This window comes from Drosophila mauritiana, chromosome 2L, assembly GCF_004382145.1.
Source record: "Drosophila mauritiana strain mau12 chromosome 2L, ASM438214v1, whole genome shotgun sequence".
Classification (NCBI taxonomy): Eukaryota; Metazoa; Arthropoda; class Insecta; order Diptera; family Drosophilidae; genus Drosophila; species Drosophila mauritiana.
The window spans coordinates 7534736-7549539 of record NC_046667.1 but is presented as its reverse complement, the minus strand read 5'-3'; the positions used below and the strand labels follow the sequence as shown (position 1 = coordinate 7549539).

At 44.0% G+C, this 14804-nt stretch overlaps 3 protein-coding genes across 3 annotated transcripts; 2 read left to right on the top strand and 1 right to left on the bottom strand.

Moving 5' to 3' along the window:
* Window positions 1–328: 328 nt before the first annotated feature.
* On the top strand, window positions 329–1860 carry LOC117140485 (zinc carboxypeptidase). The gene is made up of 5 exons (XM_033303440.1): window positions 329–499; window positions 552–679; window positions 739–1129; window positions 1186–1573; window positions 1633–1860. Exons 1-5 carry the CDS (start codon window positions 329–331, stop codon window positions 1842–1844), a joined length of 1290 nt encoding a protein of 429 aa, XP_033159331.1. The 3' UTR covers window positions 1845–1860.
* Window positions 1861–1949: 89 nt separating this feature from the next.
* Window positions 1950–3643, top strand: LOC117140490 (zinc carboxypeptidase). Its single transcript, XM_033303453.1, has 5 exons — window positions 1950–2120; window positions 2180–2316; window positions 2443–2827; window positions 2892–3279; window positions 3367–3643. Exons 1-5 carry the CDS (start codon window positions 1956–1958, stop codon window positions 3558–3560), a joined length of 1269 nt encoding a protein of 422 aa, XP_033159344.1. The 5' UTR covers window positions 1950–1955; the 3' UTR covers window positions 3561–3643.
* Window positions 3576–14372, bottom strand: LOC117140425 (myosin-VIIa). The gene is made up of 10 exons (XM_033303343.1): window positions 14195–14372; window positions 12242–12505; window positions 11056–12177; window positions 10485–11000; window positions 9346–10365; window positions 7039–7248; window positions 6686–6984; window positions 5088–6623; window positions 4915–5038; window positions 3576–4847 (listed from the first exon to the last, which is right to left on the bottom strand). The coding sequence occupies exons 1-10, from the start codon at window positions 14216–14218 to the stop codon at window positions 3597–3599; spliced, it is 6366 nt and encodes a 2121-aa protein (XP_033159234.1). The 5' UTR covers window positions 14219–14372; the 3' UTR covers window positions 3576–3596.
* Between the last annotated feature and the right edge of the window lie 432 nt (window positions 14373–14804).

Genomic DNA, 14804 nt, shown 5'->3' with positions numbered 1-14804 from the left:
GGAAATGAAATTCATATTTATGAGGGGATTTTCTGCGGAATGTGACCTCATTATGCAGAGTCATGACTACTCTGATTACAAGAAATTATATATATTATTTCCATATTTCTGAATGTTTAAAAAAAAGAATCAATTAGAAATTATGCATATACTAACGGTCAGTTGTGTGAATCTGATAAGGCGATCAAAGCGGTTTTATAGATCGTTTAATAGTGCGCTCCTGTGCTACTATCTTTATGATCCAATTATGAATCGATTGATATAGGAAATGTCTGGGTTTTTATTTAAACGAAATTGGTAGTTGCTTTCCGCATTCTCAGCAATAAGCATGGCGCTATATAGTTTACCTTTAGTCCTGGCACTGGTAGTCCTAGCTCAAGGAGCAAGCTTTGGTCAGGACCAAAGACTACGCTATGACGGCTACTCGGTTTATAAAGTCAAGTTTGAAACTCAGGCGCAGAGAAGTATCTTAAGAAAGCTTGCAGAAGATCGAGAAAATGTAAGTAAGCTAAATGTAATATCTTAAACAAAATTAAACCTTTTTTACTCAGTTCAGGCTGTGGCATGAAGCGAAGGATGAGTTACACCTGATGATAAGTCCAGGTGCCTTTGGCGAATTTGATAGTGAAGTTCAGAAGACCAATGTCACTGCAGAGCTGTTCATCAGAAATGTGCAAGAGTGAGTAAGCAACTAGAAGTGACTGTGAAAGTAAATGGAATTCAAAGATTGTTCTTCAGGCTTATCGATTCGGAGGAAGCAGCAAATCTGAAAGCCAGTAGAGATGGATCATTTGGTTGGACGAAGTACAATTCTCTGGCGGAAATTTATGCGTGGTTGGACGGTATACTAGCCGCTTATCCAACGATAACAGAGGGTTTTATAGTGGGTCAATCGTACGAGGGACGCACCATCCGGGGCATAAAGATCTCCTACAAGTCGAATAACCCAGGAGTGCTTATTGAGTCCAACATACATGCAAGGGAGTGGATCACCTCTGCCACAGCCACTTGGTTGATTAACGAGTTCCTTACCTCCACGGATGAATTAGTTAGGGATCTTGCGGAGAATCACGACTGGTATATAGTGCCAGTGCTGAATGTCGACGGTTTTGTGTACACTCATGAGAAGGTACCACTGCATTCATTTATACTTGACACTTTGCTTGTAAAACACATATTTTGTAGGATCGCATGTGGCGAAAGACCCGTCAACCTTCCGAAATTTCTAGTTGCATCGGAGCAGACCCCAACCGAAACTACGATTCGCATTGGATGGAGAACGAGGGGGCTTCTTCGAATCCCTGTGCGGAGGATTACGGTGGACCCAAGCCCTTTTCCGAGCCTGAAATCCAGGCCATGTCTGAGTTTGTAATCAGCATCAAGGACAAAATCAATGTTTTGCTCGCGTTCCACTCGTACAGTCAGCTTCTGCTCTCTCCCTATGGACACACTAAAGAGGAGTTTCCTCCCAATTTTGATGATATGATGGAAGTTGCTAAAGCCTATGGAGATGCAGTTGAGAGCCTTCCTTATGGAACTGTCTACAGATACGGCTCAGCTGCGGGCATTCTTTGTAAGCTTTTGGACAATAGATTGTATTTGCATAGATGTAAACTTGAATTATTTTCACAGATCCCGCGTCTGGAGCCACCATCGATTGGGCATACAATGAACAAGGAGTGGAGATATCGTATACCATTGAATTCAGGGACACCGGTCGATATGGTTTTATCCTGCCCCCGGTGCACATTATTCCGAACGCAGAGGAGGCACTAATCGGCATTGCTGCCCTATTAGAAAAGTGTAAAGACCTCGGCTATCTCGGGCTTAAGAGCGCGCTGTAAGTGCTGGGGAAATTCAATGTGCAATAAAACAATAAAGATTAACTGCAGATAATCACCGTGTTATGTTTCTTGAGCACGAGGCCGCCAGTAGAATTTTAGTCATTGCTCAAAATGCGTCTGCTTTGGTTGCTTGCCACGCTGGTGGCTCTAACAAGTGCTGGTATCCTTAAGGACTCTTCCAAAGAGCGTTATGATAACTTCAGGGTATACAAGCTCACTATACAGAACAAAATTCAATTGGCTGTGATCGAAAAAATTGGCGAGCTGACGAAGAAGGTTAGTTGTTCACTTCCGCAGATCAGAAGACATATCCCACTATATTCTTTTGTGTTTAGTACAATATTTGGAAGGAGTATGACGAGCGTAGTAGGCAGATTGATATTATGGTTAGTCCTGGAGAACTGAACCATTTTCAGGAGCTGCTTAAATTCAATAATATCAGCAGCGAGCTTATGATCGAGAATGTGCAAGAGTAAGTAGTGGAATGCGGCACAGCGTACGGGTTAATGCCACTCGAGTCGATAAGATCGCTCGATTAGCTAACCATTAGTGCGTACTCACTTGGGACCATAAAGTTAACGATCGGATCCCCATTTAGGCGTATCGACGAGGAGCAAGTCACGCCGACTGCAGATAGCGCCACCTTTGGCTGGACGAAGTACTATGAGCTGGAAGAGATTGAGGCCTGGCTGGACGAGATTCTAAACGCTTATCCCTCGGTGACCGAGGAGTTCATCGTTGGCAAGTCCTACGAGGGGAGAACCATTAGAGGCATCAAGATCTCCCACAAGGCTGGCAATCCTGGCATTTTTATCGAGTCCAACATTCATGCCAGAGAGTGGATAACTTCGGCCAGTGCTACATGGTTCATCAATCAGCTGTTGACCTCAGAGGATGCCGATGTGCGAAGTTTGGCCGATAACTATGATTGGCATATAATTCCCGTGTTCAATGTAGATGGTTTTGAGTACTCACACAAGAAGGTGAGTGCATGCTTACACTGATTTTGAGAACTATTTATGTATTTAAATTTTTGTGCGATAACAGGACCGTATGTGGCGCAAGACACGTCAGCCACATGCCACGAATGCCTGTATTGGAGCTGACGCCAATAGGAACTTCGACTCCTATTGGCTCCAAAACAATGGAGCCTCCAACAATCCCTGCAGTGAGACTTTTGCTGGGGATAACCCTGGATCTGAGCCCGAAGCCAAGGCCTTGGTCGAGTATCTGACCAAAATCCAGGACCAAATTAGTGTGTACATATCCTTCCACTCATATGGACAGTATTTGCTTTCGCCCTACGGACATACCAAGGAGGAGTTCCCAGAAAACTACAATGATATCCTGACTATTGGAAAGGCCTTTGCCGATGCCATTGAAGCATTGCCGTACGGAACCGTCTACCAGTATGGTTCTACTGCTGATGTGCTTTGTAAGTATTGCTTTAATCAAACTAGAACAACTAATGCACCCGCATGCTAAATTATAACCGTTACACAAATGTGTCTTCTTCCAACAGATGTGGCCACTGGAACCTCCGTGGACTGGGTGTTCAACGAGCTGGGCAAGAAGATCGGTTACACAATCGAGTATCGTGATAAGGGTCGCTACGGCTTTATTCTGCCACCAGTGCAGATAATTCCCAACTGCGAGGAGCTAATGGTTGGAATGCTGGCTTTAATCGAAAAGACCAAGGAGTTGGGCTACTTGTAAGAGCACGATTTATTTGTCCCGATTATCATATATGGTTTATTCGTGTCCATTAAAGTACCTAACATAAGAGGCCAGCAAATCGTCCATTTTGTATCCTTGGGTGGTGCTGCACAGCAGCTTCGATGCTCCGATCATGTTACCAAACCGAATGTGGAAGTGATTCTTGCCCGAGCTCCAAATTCCCAACTGGGAGTATTCATAGCTGTGAAGGATCTCCTTAGTTGTCGGATCCAGCATATGGAAACCTGTGCTGTTAATTGCGATTAAAAGAGTTTCGGGAAGGGTATCGTCATTTTGTTGCTTCACCACAAAGAATGTGGAGCCGAAGCAAGCGAAATGGGAGAGCTCTTGAAGGAACAAAATCTTGGCGTGATCCTCCGTTAAATGATCGCGGTGGACTTTGGGAAGGATCTGCTGCCTCCACTCGGCCACCGTTTGAAGCGGTATTAGGTCTTCAGGAATTAAGCGTGGCAGAACTTCGGGCAGCCGCTGCAAGCTAACGTTATGATCTGCACTGTACACAAGAACTGCCAAACGCGAGGCCTGCTCGCAATCGATGGGATAGTAGCCCTTCAAGTATTTGTGCAGCTCTTGCGGATAGCTGAAGATCATATCTCCATTGAGGTCCTCGCCTGGATGGTTGTTTAACCATAACTTCCTCATGAAGTGCAGTTGGTAGTGGCCATCGGATATGGAGCGTATGGTCCTCTGCTGTCTTAACCAGTAGATGAGTTGAGTAATGAAATCAAAAACAAACTCCTCTTCCGGCATAGCATAGACCCTGTCGCCTGTCTTCAAAAAAATACTATAACCCACAGGTGATTTGAGTTCCAATCTCTGGGATATGTCCGCTATAAGCTCTGCTCCCCGGGTGTGCGATTCAATCTCGAAAGCCTCAACCGTATCGTCGGGGAAATATATCTTGTGGTAGATGTGCAGGCATCGCTGTTGAATTCCCTCAACCTCAATGAGATGTGGAGCCTGTTTTCGCTGGCCCTGTGACAAGGATCGCTTTAGTCGCTTCAGGCAGGCATCGGCGAGGGCATCTGCACGCATGCGCAGTAGTATGATCAGCTCCCTCATGACCAAGACACTGGGAGCCACCAATCCCGAGGCCAAGTAAAGCAGGTCCCAGCCCCGCTTCTCGCTTTCGCTGGAGGGATTATCGGTCAGTTGCTTCATCAGCTGGCAGTAGAGCTCGTCACACAGCAGCGGGTGCTGCAGCGCTGGCTGGAAGATGAGGTCCGTGTTGACAGGTAGATTGCTCCTTGCTATGTCGCCCATGTACTATATGTTCAGAACGTATTGGTTGTAAGAACTAAAGGATGTATCTTCTATTCACTCCAGAGCATACCTTAAGAATATGATGATGCATAACCAATGCCTGCTGGAAAAGTGGCGGTACCTTAACTACAGCTTTGAGCAGAGGCGCTTTCAGTGGCTCGGGTGAAAACTTTGATAGTTGTGCCTTATCGGAGCTAAAAAATAATGGTTAATTTAAATTCCATACCAACTTGTTTTACTTACTCCAATGCCTCCCTAAAGTGGCTCTCAGCCAGCTGAGAGATATTGTGTTGACGACGACGAGAGTAATTGGCTCTTGGAGTTGGTTTCGGGGGTTCTTGAAATCGGCCCTCCCGGAGGATATCTTGAAGTTTTTCACTCGGCTTGGTGAGGGTGGCCAAAACGCGAACATTTCCAGCAGCAAACTGACCCCACTGGCCATTAACACATCCCCTGTACCAGTCTTGTGCATTACCAGCCATTAACTGGGCACCTGTTACACCTGCCTCGAATTCGATTAGATCACCGGGGTTTAGCACTAGACAATCCTCTAGATCCCCCTCTACGACCTGATCAAGAGCTACGCCATAGCTTGAACGCTGTCGGAGATTATCCAGCATATAGTTTACCACCTCGTTGGCATCATGAGCAGTGCTGCACTGCAGCACAAAATTGACGTGTTGAAAGGTCATAACATGCAGTTTATCATCTGATTCCACGTGCACTTTCAGCACCTCGCTAAAACAACAGGAAGCCAGCACCTGTTCGGTTTCGTCTATAAGGAAAAGGCCCGTGGAATTAATGCCCAGCATAAGTTCATCGCTCTGGAGCTTTGGTCCCTCTTTGCGAACCACTTCAAACAGTCGGGAGTGCCTCATAGGCCAGGAGAGATGTGCAAAGAGACATATATCCTCCTTTGCTCTCTTTTGGGCCTCCAATAGCAGGTCATTCTGTTTTTCCTTTACATAAGAGCTCTTCTCGTAGGTAACAGCTATTAGGCGACTCCAGTTCTCAATGGCTCGCTCGCCGGGAGCTAGAAGATCACTTGGGACAAATGCAGTGATCTCCGATGGCTTCAATCGAAGAATCTCCCCAGGTCCATGCTCTACAAAGCAGGCCAGAGCGCACACCATTGCTATGTCCTTCTCGGAGCGACATCGATACTCTCCGCACTTCAACCCATTAAGAATCTGCTTGTATATAAGTTGAGTGGCCTTGGGGTCCACCGAGGGATCGTACCAAGTGGCAAACATTTCCTTCCGGAGGTATAGTTTCCATGGTGCGTCCAGCTGGCGTTGCTCGCACTCCGAAATGGCATCCAGGACATGCTCCTGACCTGCTCCCAGCGGCATTAGCTTCCCATTCAATGACATCACCAATCCAAAGCCAAAGGTGTCGGTTAGCCCCATACCCTGACAAAGTTGGTGGACTGCCTCTCGGGCCGTACTGGCCGCATCCACCTGCAATCTTCTCTGCTGTCCATCCATCAGGTGAATGTCCAACTTAAGTGGATGGCGACCGCGGATTGCGTGGAGCTCGAATAACGAAGGTGGCTGACAGCGTGGTCCATTGACCAGGGTTCGCTCCAATCGCTGCAGGGAAGGAGTGGCCTGCAGTTGCGCAGTTCCCTGCTTCATGAAACTGCGCAAGTGTGGCTCAAACTCTTTGCTGGGTGGAAAGCAGCTGAGGCATAGGGAAAGGAGCAACCATCCGCGGGAGTAGGAGCTCCTACTTGGGTTAAGATATAGCTGCTTGCAGATCTGGGCTAAGATTTCATCTCTGCAATAATGAATTGATTGGTTTGATGTGAAGAAATATCTTGTCCTTTTATAATAACATACCGTAAGCTATTCTTTATTATACCGTGACCAATGATGAAGTGAAGTTTCTCCAGGTGGCTTGTGGGAATGTTGAGCCAGTGTTGATAGAATTCCTGGGCTTCCTTTTCACCACTAGCCAATGGCTTTGGAATACGTCTTTGGGATTGACGCACAAATAAGCGAGGCTTATAGGAATCAGAAGTGTTCAAGAGGCTTGCCAAATCACTCATCAAGTTTTCATTATCGGATGCGTGAAGAGAAGGCGAGGAAATAACATCGGGCAAGTCGCCCATAAAGCGGAGTATAGTCAACCAAATGGCCTACAATTAAATGTAAATTATTATTTTATATTTACTCACTTTCCAATCACTTACCTTAGATGCCATCTCATCAATGGGATGTTCATGTTTTAACAAAGATTTCTTCAGAGGCTTTCTTTCGTGCTGTGCAGTGGCGCCACCGCCGAAGTAAGTCGCCGCATATTTCAAATAACTGAAGTCGGAGGTGTCGATGTTATTCGGCACAGATTTGGGTAGGCGTATTGTATCTCCAGAAGAGATGTTGTTAAGTTTCCTCAAGGCTGCCTGAAAGTAGTATTTGATAATATGATTATTTACAGGGTAAACAAAGTTTCAAACACCTATACAAGCTATATTCACTCTCCCTAGTTTCGATCTCTTATACCCGGTACTAGCACAGAGTTTATAATTCTGCCGTATTAATTATTTCGACACCTGTAATCTGAGTGCCACTTATCGAAAGGTGCTTTACTCGTAAGCTTTTATAAATATAAACTTGTCGGCGAGGGACTAGTGGTAGTACTGGTATGCTGCACCCGAAGATATGCCCTCGCGATAAGGACGGCGGCGATTATTTACGATCCCGTTTTATTTCATTTATCATTTGGTATTTGTTTTAAACTTCTGCCGCCAACTGATAACGCATGGTGTTGGCCACGCTTCGAAAAACTCAGGCCTCGACGCGAAAATTTGTTTAGCACCCATTTAGTTACTGACTAAAGACGACACGACATGGATCTGCGTACTAAAAAATGGTTGGACGGGCAAAATTCTTCAAAATTTTGTTAAATAAAATACAATTTAGTGCGGGTGGGTGCGGATGGTTTTATTTAAATTTGGGCAGATAACCTTTTTAGCCTTGGCCTAAACAATTTCTTCGTGGTAAAGTATGAGCTAACTTTAATATTTTTGTAAAAGGAAATCCCTTACAGAATTATCTTTCCAAAGGAAATATAAACGAAAAGGTAAGGAAATTGGCTCATAAATTAGCTTCCTGATAATCTCATTTTATGGTGCTATAAAAATGTTCCATAATGGAAATAAAGATCTTTAGTGGTCCTCTTAAGCATTCTAAATAGACTTTGAAGTAATACATTTAAATTAATGCAATAAATCATTCAACAAATTTTAACTAGATAACTGTATAAGCTTTCTTTAAATAAAAATTGTGGAAGGCTCTAGAACTTTATATATAATATGGTATAATAATCTGGTAGGTTTAATAAAATAACAATAAAATCGCCTGTGGTGCGCCTATCTTTTGAACAAATTAATTTATTCTAATCGAGATAGCGTTTAAATGCCCTTGTAAGCCACTTGGCCTATTCATGTCCACTGTCACATTTTAATAAGTAAGAACTGATGACTCAAGCTCACTCGGGTTTTTTTTCGAGTATAATGGTGAAAAGCAATCCCAAAGTGGGGATATGAGGGTGGGACGCTCACTGGACTTGGACACAAAGCACAAAAGCCGGATTGGGGAGTTCGACTTTACCCCATAACCATACAACCACAACCAACGCAGACGAGTAAACACACGAACGAAATGCGCATTAATGTCTATAGTTGCCTTAGAGAGTTTTATTTACAGAGTTTAATAAATATGATACATTTAGAAGTAAGGAAAATGTAACAAAACGCAATCACAAGCCAAGTTATATGTTTTATATACAAGCCGACATTTACTGTACTTATGTATAAGATTTGTACATTTAAAAAGAACCCAAATGGCTGGCCCAAAATCAACAGGATCGAATAAATTTGAAGCCAAGCTAACCTATGTCGTTGGACTGGACAAAACTCTGGAAGGGTGCTGATCAGTATGTTGGTACCATTCGTTTGGAAAGTTAAATCAATAATATCGTATAGTCAGTAGAGATATGGTTTTTTGCCATTGGCAAAGAAAATATTTTTATACAGATAAATAAAATATTTTTATACAGATAAGGAATCCCAATTGAAGCGCAATTTTCAAGAAGCAAATTTGTATAAACTTTTTATGAAATTTACATGTTCTTTTGATTGAAGTTTGTAAAAAAAATGATTTATTTACAGTTTTGCGTGGATAATTGTTGTATAAGAACGCTTTTTAAGTCCTTAACCAATCGTACTGATCAGGACCACTATTAAGAGAGTATACTGGCCAATTCCAGCCGTATTAATATTAGCCATAGCTACGAGTGTCTAGTTTGTTCGGATCTGTTCCAGTCCCAGCCTGATTCGCTACTAGAGGCGGGTCTGGTTGACAATCTTCCGAGGCGCCGCCTCGTAATAGTTGACCGGGCGGGAAAGGAGCTTGGTGGGCACATCTCTGCGCAGGCGCAATGCCTGCTCGAACATCATAGACTTCTCTTTGACATTCGGCCCCAGAGGACCACTCACATCGGGTTCATCGTTTAGGAAGCGGAACACGTCATCCACCATTTGCTTGGAGGACTCCACATCAATGGTGCCAGGACTCTCGGGTATGGTATTAATTCTGGTGGCGGCACTGGCCGGTCGAGTGGGTAGTGGGGCAGCTATTATCAGTGTGGTGGGTGGTGGTGGCAGGGAGTTGCGGGCTTGCAGGGTTGGAGCCTTGGGAGCCTCTTGCTTGAGGGGCTTAGTTCTCCTCTTCTGCTGCACTGCAGCCATGGCCAAGGCGTTTCGGGCGGCTGCTTCGGCCTTGAGCCTCTGCTCCTCCTGCAATAGTTTTTCCTGCTGATCTCTTTGTTCTTTCTCCTTCTGCTCCTTCAGTTGCTGCAGTCTCAGCAGTTCCTCTGCTTCCTTCATCTTGGCCAACTTAAGTAACTCCTCCTTCTTCAGCTGGTTCTGCTTTCGTCGCTCCAACAACTTTTTCTGGAAGTCCTTGCGAACCAGATACCCTCGGCTCAAGGCCTGCAGTTTTATGGTTCGACATCTGACCATCGTGAACTTGGTGGTCAACTGCTGGGCAGCTATACAGGCTCCTAGGCGATGGAATCCCTGTCGCATAACCTGGTACTTACGACGCTGCAGGCGACCTCGCCAATATCTCTGAACCGTAATAATGGCCTCGCGGTATCTCTTCATGTAACGTCGGAACAAGACCCGTCTGATTCCTCGCTGAATGGTCACGATACTCTTGAGCATCAGCTGGGACCGCTGCAGTTCCAGACTGGCGTCGTCCTCGTCCCGCAGGAACAGCTTTGTTTTTCCGTACTGGCGATCGGAATCGGCAGGTAGGGCAACTTCACAGATCTGCCGCGCCACCTTCCGGCAGTCACATTGCTCCAAAGATCCCACCGGTGGCACCAAGAGGCGGTATCTCTCCACGAAGGCACGGTAGGCGTGGCGGATCGGATAGCCCGCCCTTCGAATGCGTGCCGTCTCCATCATTCCAGAGTAGCGCAACTGCCGCACACACAGCTCCTTGTCAAAGTTCTAAGGAAAAGTAGAAAAAGTATATTAGGACTTAAAAAGGTTCGAAGAAGGCTTTCACAATAAATAATTACACTACATCCTTGAATTAAATTATTTCAAATGAAAAATGTGTCACTCACCTTTGGTTCCTTGTATTCATTGGGCTTGATGCAACGGATAAAGTAGGGATGTGCCTGCGACAAAGTGCGCATCAGCATGTCCAGAGAGTTTCTGAATTTCACGCACAAAGTGGGCTGCTTCTTGGCCGTATCCATGGGCATTTCATGGGGGAATATGTCCACCAGATACTTATTTGCAGATCGCTGCACCAGAGTCCTTAGATCTCCGCTGAATGAATCCCTGTTCTTTTCAAGGAATCCCAATGGATTGTACATCACGACGCCGGCATAATGTCGGATTCCAAATAGAGACGTTTGGGTGGTTTTACCTTTTACGTAAATGGAACGATTACCATGCTGAACATGTAGCTTTTCGAGCAGAGTTTGATCAGTGCCCTTGGGAAACTTGGACTCCTCGTCAATGAGGGACATCAAGTTCATGGGTTTCATGCCAATTAGATCGAGGATTTGCTGATTATCCTGGAACTCAATGTGCTGCCAGTTGATATGCTCGTTCTGGTACTCATCCTGTTCCATCTGTGGGAAAAGTTTGGTTAGTAACGACATCACATATTTTATTTTGATCACTTACCTTAAAGATATGTCCCACGAAAAATTGTTGTAGATTTTCGTTGGCATAGTTGATGCACAGTTGTTCAAAGCTGTTATTGTCGAAGTTCTCGAACCCAAAGATATCTAGAACACCTATGCTATTCATGGGCTGATCCACTTGCTTGTTTATAGTCTCATTGATTCTTCGCACGATGCGCACAAAAATTCCATCGTACAACGATTTTACAAACGCATCTCGACCCTCAATAGCCGCTTCCTTGGACAAACTGGTGGTCACGTGCTCACCATGCACAAAGATGGTTCTTTGCGTAAGAGCAGCATTGAGAGCTGATATGGGTATTCCCAGTAATTGAGCCACTCTCTGTAGATTTGGTGTGTCGTCTATCTCAGCCGTAGCCAAATTGGCCACCTCGGTGGCCGTGAATCTAAGGTTTCCCAGGTGCAAAATAGCCGCCAGTAAACTAAGTATGCTCCACACTTCCTCCGGCTTAAATGAAAGCACCTTCATGGCCGCTCGAATATCGGCAAAATCCTTGGCATCTCCTCTTCCTGGCAAAGTAAAACATCTTCCTTGGGCCAAGTAATGATACTGACTTGGCGATTGCTCCTGTAGCTTTAGGCGCTCTCTCTCCGCAGTTGAAAGTCCCGCCAACATGCAGTAGAAAATGTGATAGTTGCGCTCATCGCGACTCTGGAAAACAATTCGGGATTTTTCCAGAAGATACTGCTGGATTCTAGCTCCCTGAATAGCGCCCTGTGGCGTGAATCTGATCTCGATGTACTTTCCGAAACGCGATGAGTTGTCATTCCGTACCGTCTTGGCATTGCCAAAGGCCTCCATAATAGGATTGGCCTCTATGATTTGCTGTTCGATCCATGAGTGTTTGCCACTAATTGCGGCCAGATACTGAAGGATAAGCTTAGTGCTCTCCGTCTTTCCGGCACCCGACTCCCCGCTGATCACCACACACTGGTTCTCCTTAAGTCTTTGTAGTCTCTGGAAGGCATTGTCACTAATCGCGAAAATGTGAGGAGGTAGTTCAGCAAGGGACTTATTTCTGTAGAGCTGTATCTCGCGATTCGTGTAGATAGGCAGAATTTGGTACGGATTGATGGCCACCAACATGGAGCCTGTGTAGGTCTACAAATATTTACATATGGTTAGCTAGCTAGGGAACTTGTTAAGTAAATACTAGTAAACTCACATAAATTAATTGCTTGGCATATCTGTTCTGCAGGTTCCTCAGTATAGTGTATTCCTGTAAGTCACCCAAAGTTATCATATCCTCCACATCCTCCTGGGAGGTGATATGCATGGCCTTCAGGACATCCCCCGCTGGAACCCAGAACTGCTTGTTCCGGTCATCGCAAACTAGGGTCTGTGTTTTCTCCGTTCGCACAATTCGAGCTCCAAAGGGCACTGCGAATTCGCTGGTAGTATTTTGCGGCTTAACCCACACATACTCGCCCTGTATTAATGAAATCACAAAATAACAGAGATTAATGTCATAGAATTTATTTAATTATTGTCAAAATCATACAAGCCCAATATCAACCCAGTGGCAATATCAACCCCAGTCAAAAACTGGTAGTGGGTCATATCTCAAATGTAAATACTGATAAGAAGTTATTACACCGCCGAGCGGAAATAATTCTACATTGGAAGTTTATAAATCTAAATTCCTGCCTGTTCATAAAGTGAACAATAAAGCCTGAGAACTTAACAGAGGCTTATTTAGAATGACGCATTTATTAAGGCAGAGATCATCGAACTTTGAACTTCATTTTTAACTATTATTTAACTAAAGAACTTTGAAAAGCAAAACATCTTGCATTCAATGCTTCAGTATATGGCTCCTATATTAATCGATTTTAGACTCCGATAAGAAATCAGAAAGGTATCAAATGCGTTGTTAAGTAATTAACCTGTGGGACTCTTAATTATCCAATGAAATATAGATATATTTGATAGCTCTGCCACACCCAAACCAATTTCGGTGACTTTACTTTGTCTGCTTTATATAAATTGCTTTAGAAATAGGTGAATGAAATAAGGGTAATGAAAGCAAACGGTAGCCAACATTTGCAAATAAAAGTAGTTGTTGCCAGGCGTTATCTTATCGGCGGAATGCCGATATACAAAGAGGTTTTATCGGTATTTCGGAATAAAACTGTGAACAGAAGAAGACATGGAATGACATGGAAGCCGAACAAGTAATAATTGGCAAAAACTAAGGGTCACCACGAAGAGCAACAATTTTGAAATATTTTTAATCTACGTAATCTAGAAAATTTGATTTTTTGGTATCGATCTTCCACGACCTTGCTTATCTACTTCAAGATAAGATTAAAGACCAATCGAACCGAAATCAGTTGATGTCACCCATTACCCATTTCAAAAAAAGACATGAGCACCTGCTATAAAAAATCGATCTATTTGTACTTTAGAACTTTACTTTCGCCATAAATACTTATTGAAAATCAGTCGGTTATACTAAAGTGTTCGACTATGAGATCACCCCATTAAACAATGAGTAATTTCTGCGAGTTATCAAAAATATTTTAACCATTAGTGTTGGCTAATGGGTGTATAATACTAATTTAGAACACACAAACAAAAACAGGCTGATAAGGAAAACTTAATCAAAGGCAATGCATTCTACTTTAAGTAGTTTCAGGTTTAGTTTATGCCAAAGAATTTTATTGAGCTTTTTCGTATCTCTAATCCTGTGGCGACTAAACTTAATCGATAATTGACTTTGATAAGACATTTGCTCAGAGAGGAAGTATATGGAATTTATATAGTGCTATTTTTGGTTGTATTCTGCAAATGAAACCCGAGACATATTTGAGCTCGTGACGGACACAATCTTTTGTTAGGCTACCTGCTCGTAAATACTTTATGTCCATAATCACAGGTATTACTACATTCCAATTAACACCCCACGTGTAGGTGAGTGTACGTGATAAGAGGAGGGAAGTTTAAAATTAAAATGAGACCCATGATGGGCATAAAGCAGAGCTCTGCCAAAGGAATGTGATAAAACGATTCGGTTATCATAGTAATTTTCTGATAACCAGAGCGAATGGATGGGAAAAACTGCCACGACAACCATGAAGTCGATCTAAACGCGTACGGTTTTGGCATTCGCACTTACATGTTGCCGCACAAATTCGGACATGACTAGTTTTTTTTTTTGGCCTGGCCAATTTCACTTCACCCCACTTCACAGACACACGCGCCGTCGACGGTTCTTAATTGGCAAATATTTGCCCAAAGATTTGAGTTCTGTTGCCACAGCCGTTTTTAATCGAAGTTTTCTGTAGTTCTGTTCGGTTCGGAGTCTCGCAAACGTCTGGGCTCTGCTCATCGGGGCCCTCGAACCATTCGGCTGGCGGAGCGAGTATTGCCAACTGTTATCTCGCCTGATAATGAATATTGAATGCTTTTTGGCAGCCCTTATCGTCCCTGTCGCCATATGGCGGCGCTCTCAGCGAAATACAAATTCGGCTTCCAGGGGATATGCCGTATACTCACCGCAGCCCATGCATTTTGCATACGTCATGATTAGCCGTATAATCGTGTATTTCACGAATCGCCGCTTATCTAAACATGAGCTGCACATTGGCTTACATGCGAATATCACCGTAACTGACCCTGCCCATGAGTCATGTGATTGATCATGAGTGTTCCGTAGCTCATGGATAACGCAAGCTAATACCAATATAATGCAATCTGAAGTACCTAGTCATGAGGTGGTGCCAATG

Bases quoted from the DNA above. Each gene is read 5' to 3' on its own strand.
- LOC117140485 (XM_033303440.1), top strand. From the start codon at position 329: ATGGCGCTATATAGTTTACCTTTAGTCCTGGCACTGGTAGTCCTAGCT. The intron at 500-551 runs GTAAGTAAGCTA...TTTTTTACTCAG, and splicing joins TTGCAGAAGATCGAGAAAAT to TTCAGGCTGTGGCATGAAGC. The intron at 1,574-1,632 runs GTAAGCTTTTGG...TTATTTTCACAG, and splicing joins CTCAGCTGCGGGCATTCTTT to ATCCCGCGTCTGGAGCCACC.
- LOC117140490 (XM_033303453.1), top strand. From the start codon at position 1,956: ATGCGTCTGCTTTGGTTGCTTGCCACGCTGGTGGCTCTAACAAGTGCT. The intron at 2,317-2,442 runs GTAAGTAGTGGA...ATCCCCATTTAG, and splicing joins ATGATCGAGAATGTGCAAGA to GCGTATCGACGAGGAGCAAG. The intron at 3,280-3,366 runs GTAAGTATTGCT...TTCTTCCAACAG, and splicing joins TTCTACTGCTGATGTGCTTT to ATGTGGCCACTGGAACCTCC.
- LOC117140425 (XM_033303343.1), bottom strand. From the start codon at position 14,218: ATGTCCGAATTTGTGCGGCAACAT. The intron at 7,249-9,345 runs GTGAGTGGTCCT...TACTACTTTCAG, and splicing joins TCCTAAACGATGAACCCGAT to GCAGCCTTGAGGAAACTTAA. The intron at 5,039-5,087 runs GTAAGTAAAACA...ATTATTTTTTAG, and splicing joins CACTTTAGGGAGGCATTGGA to CTCCGATAAGGCACAACTAT.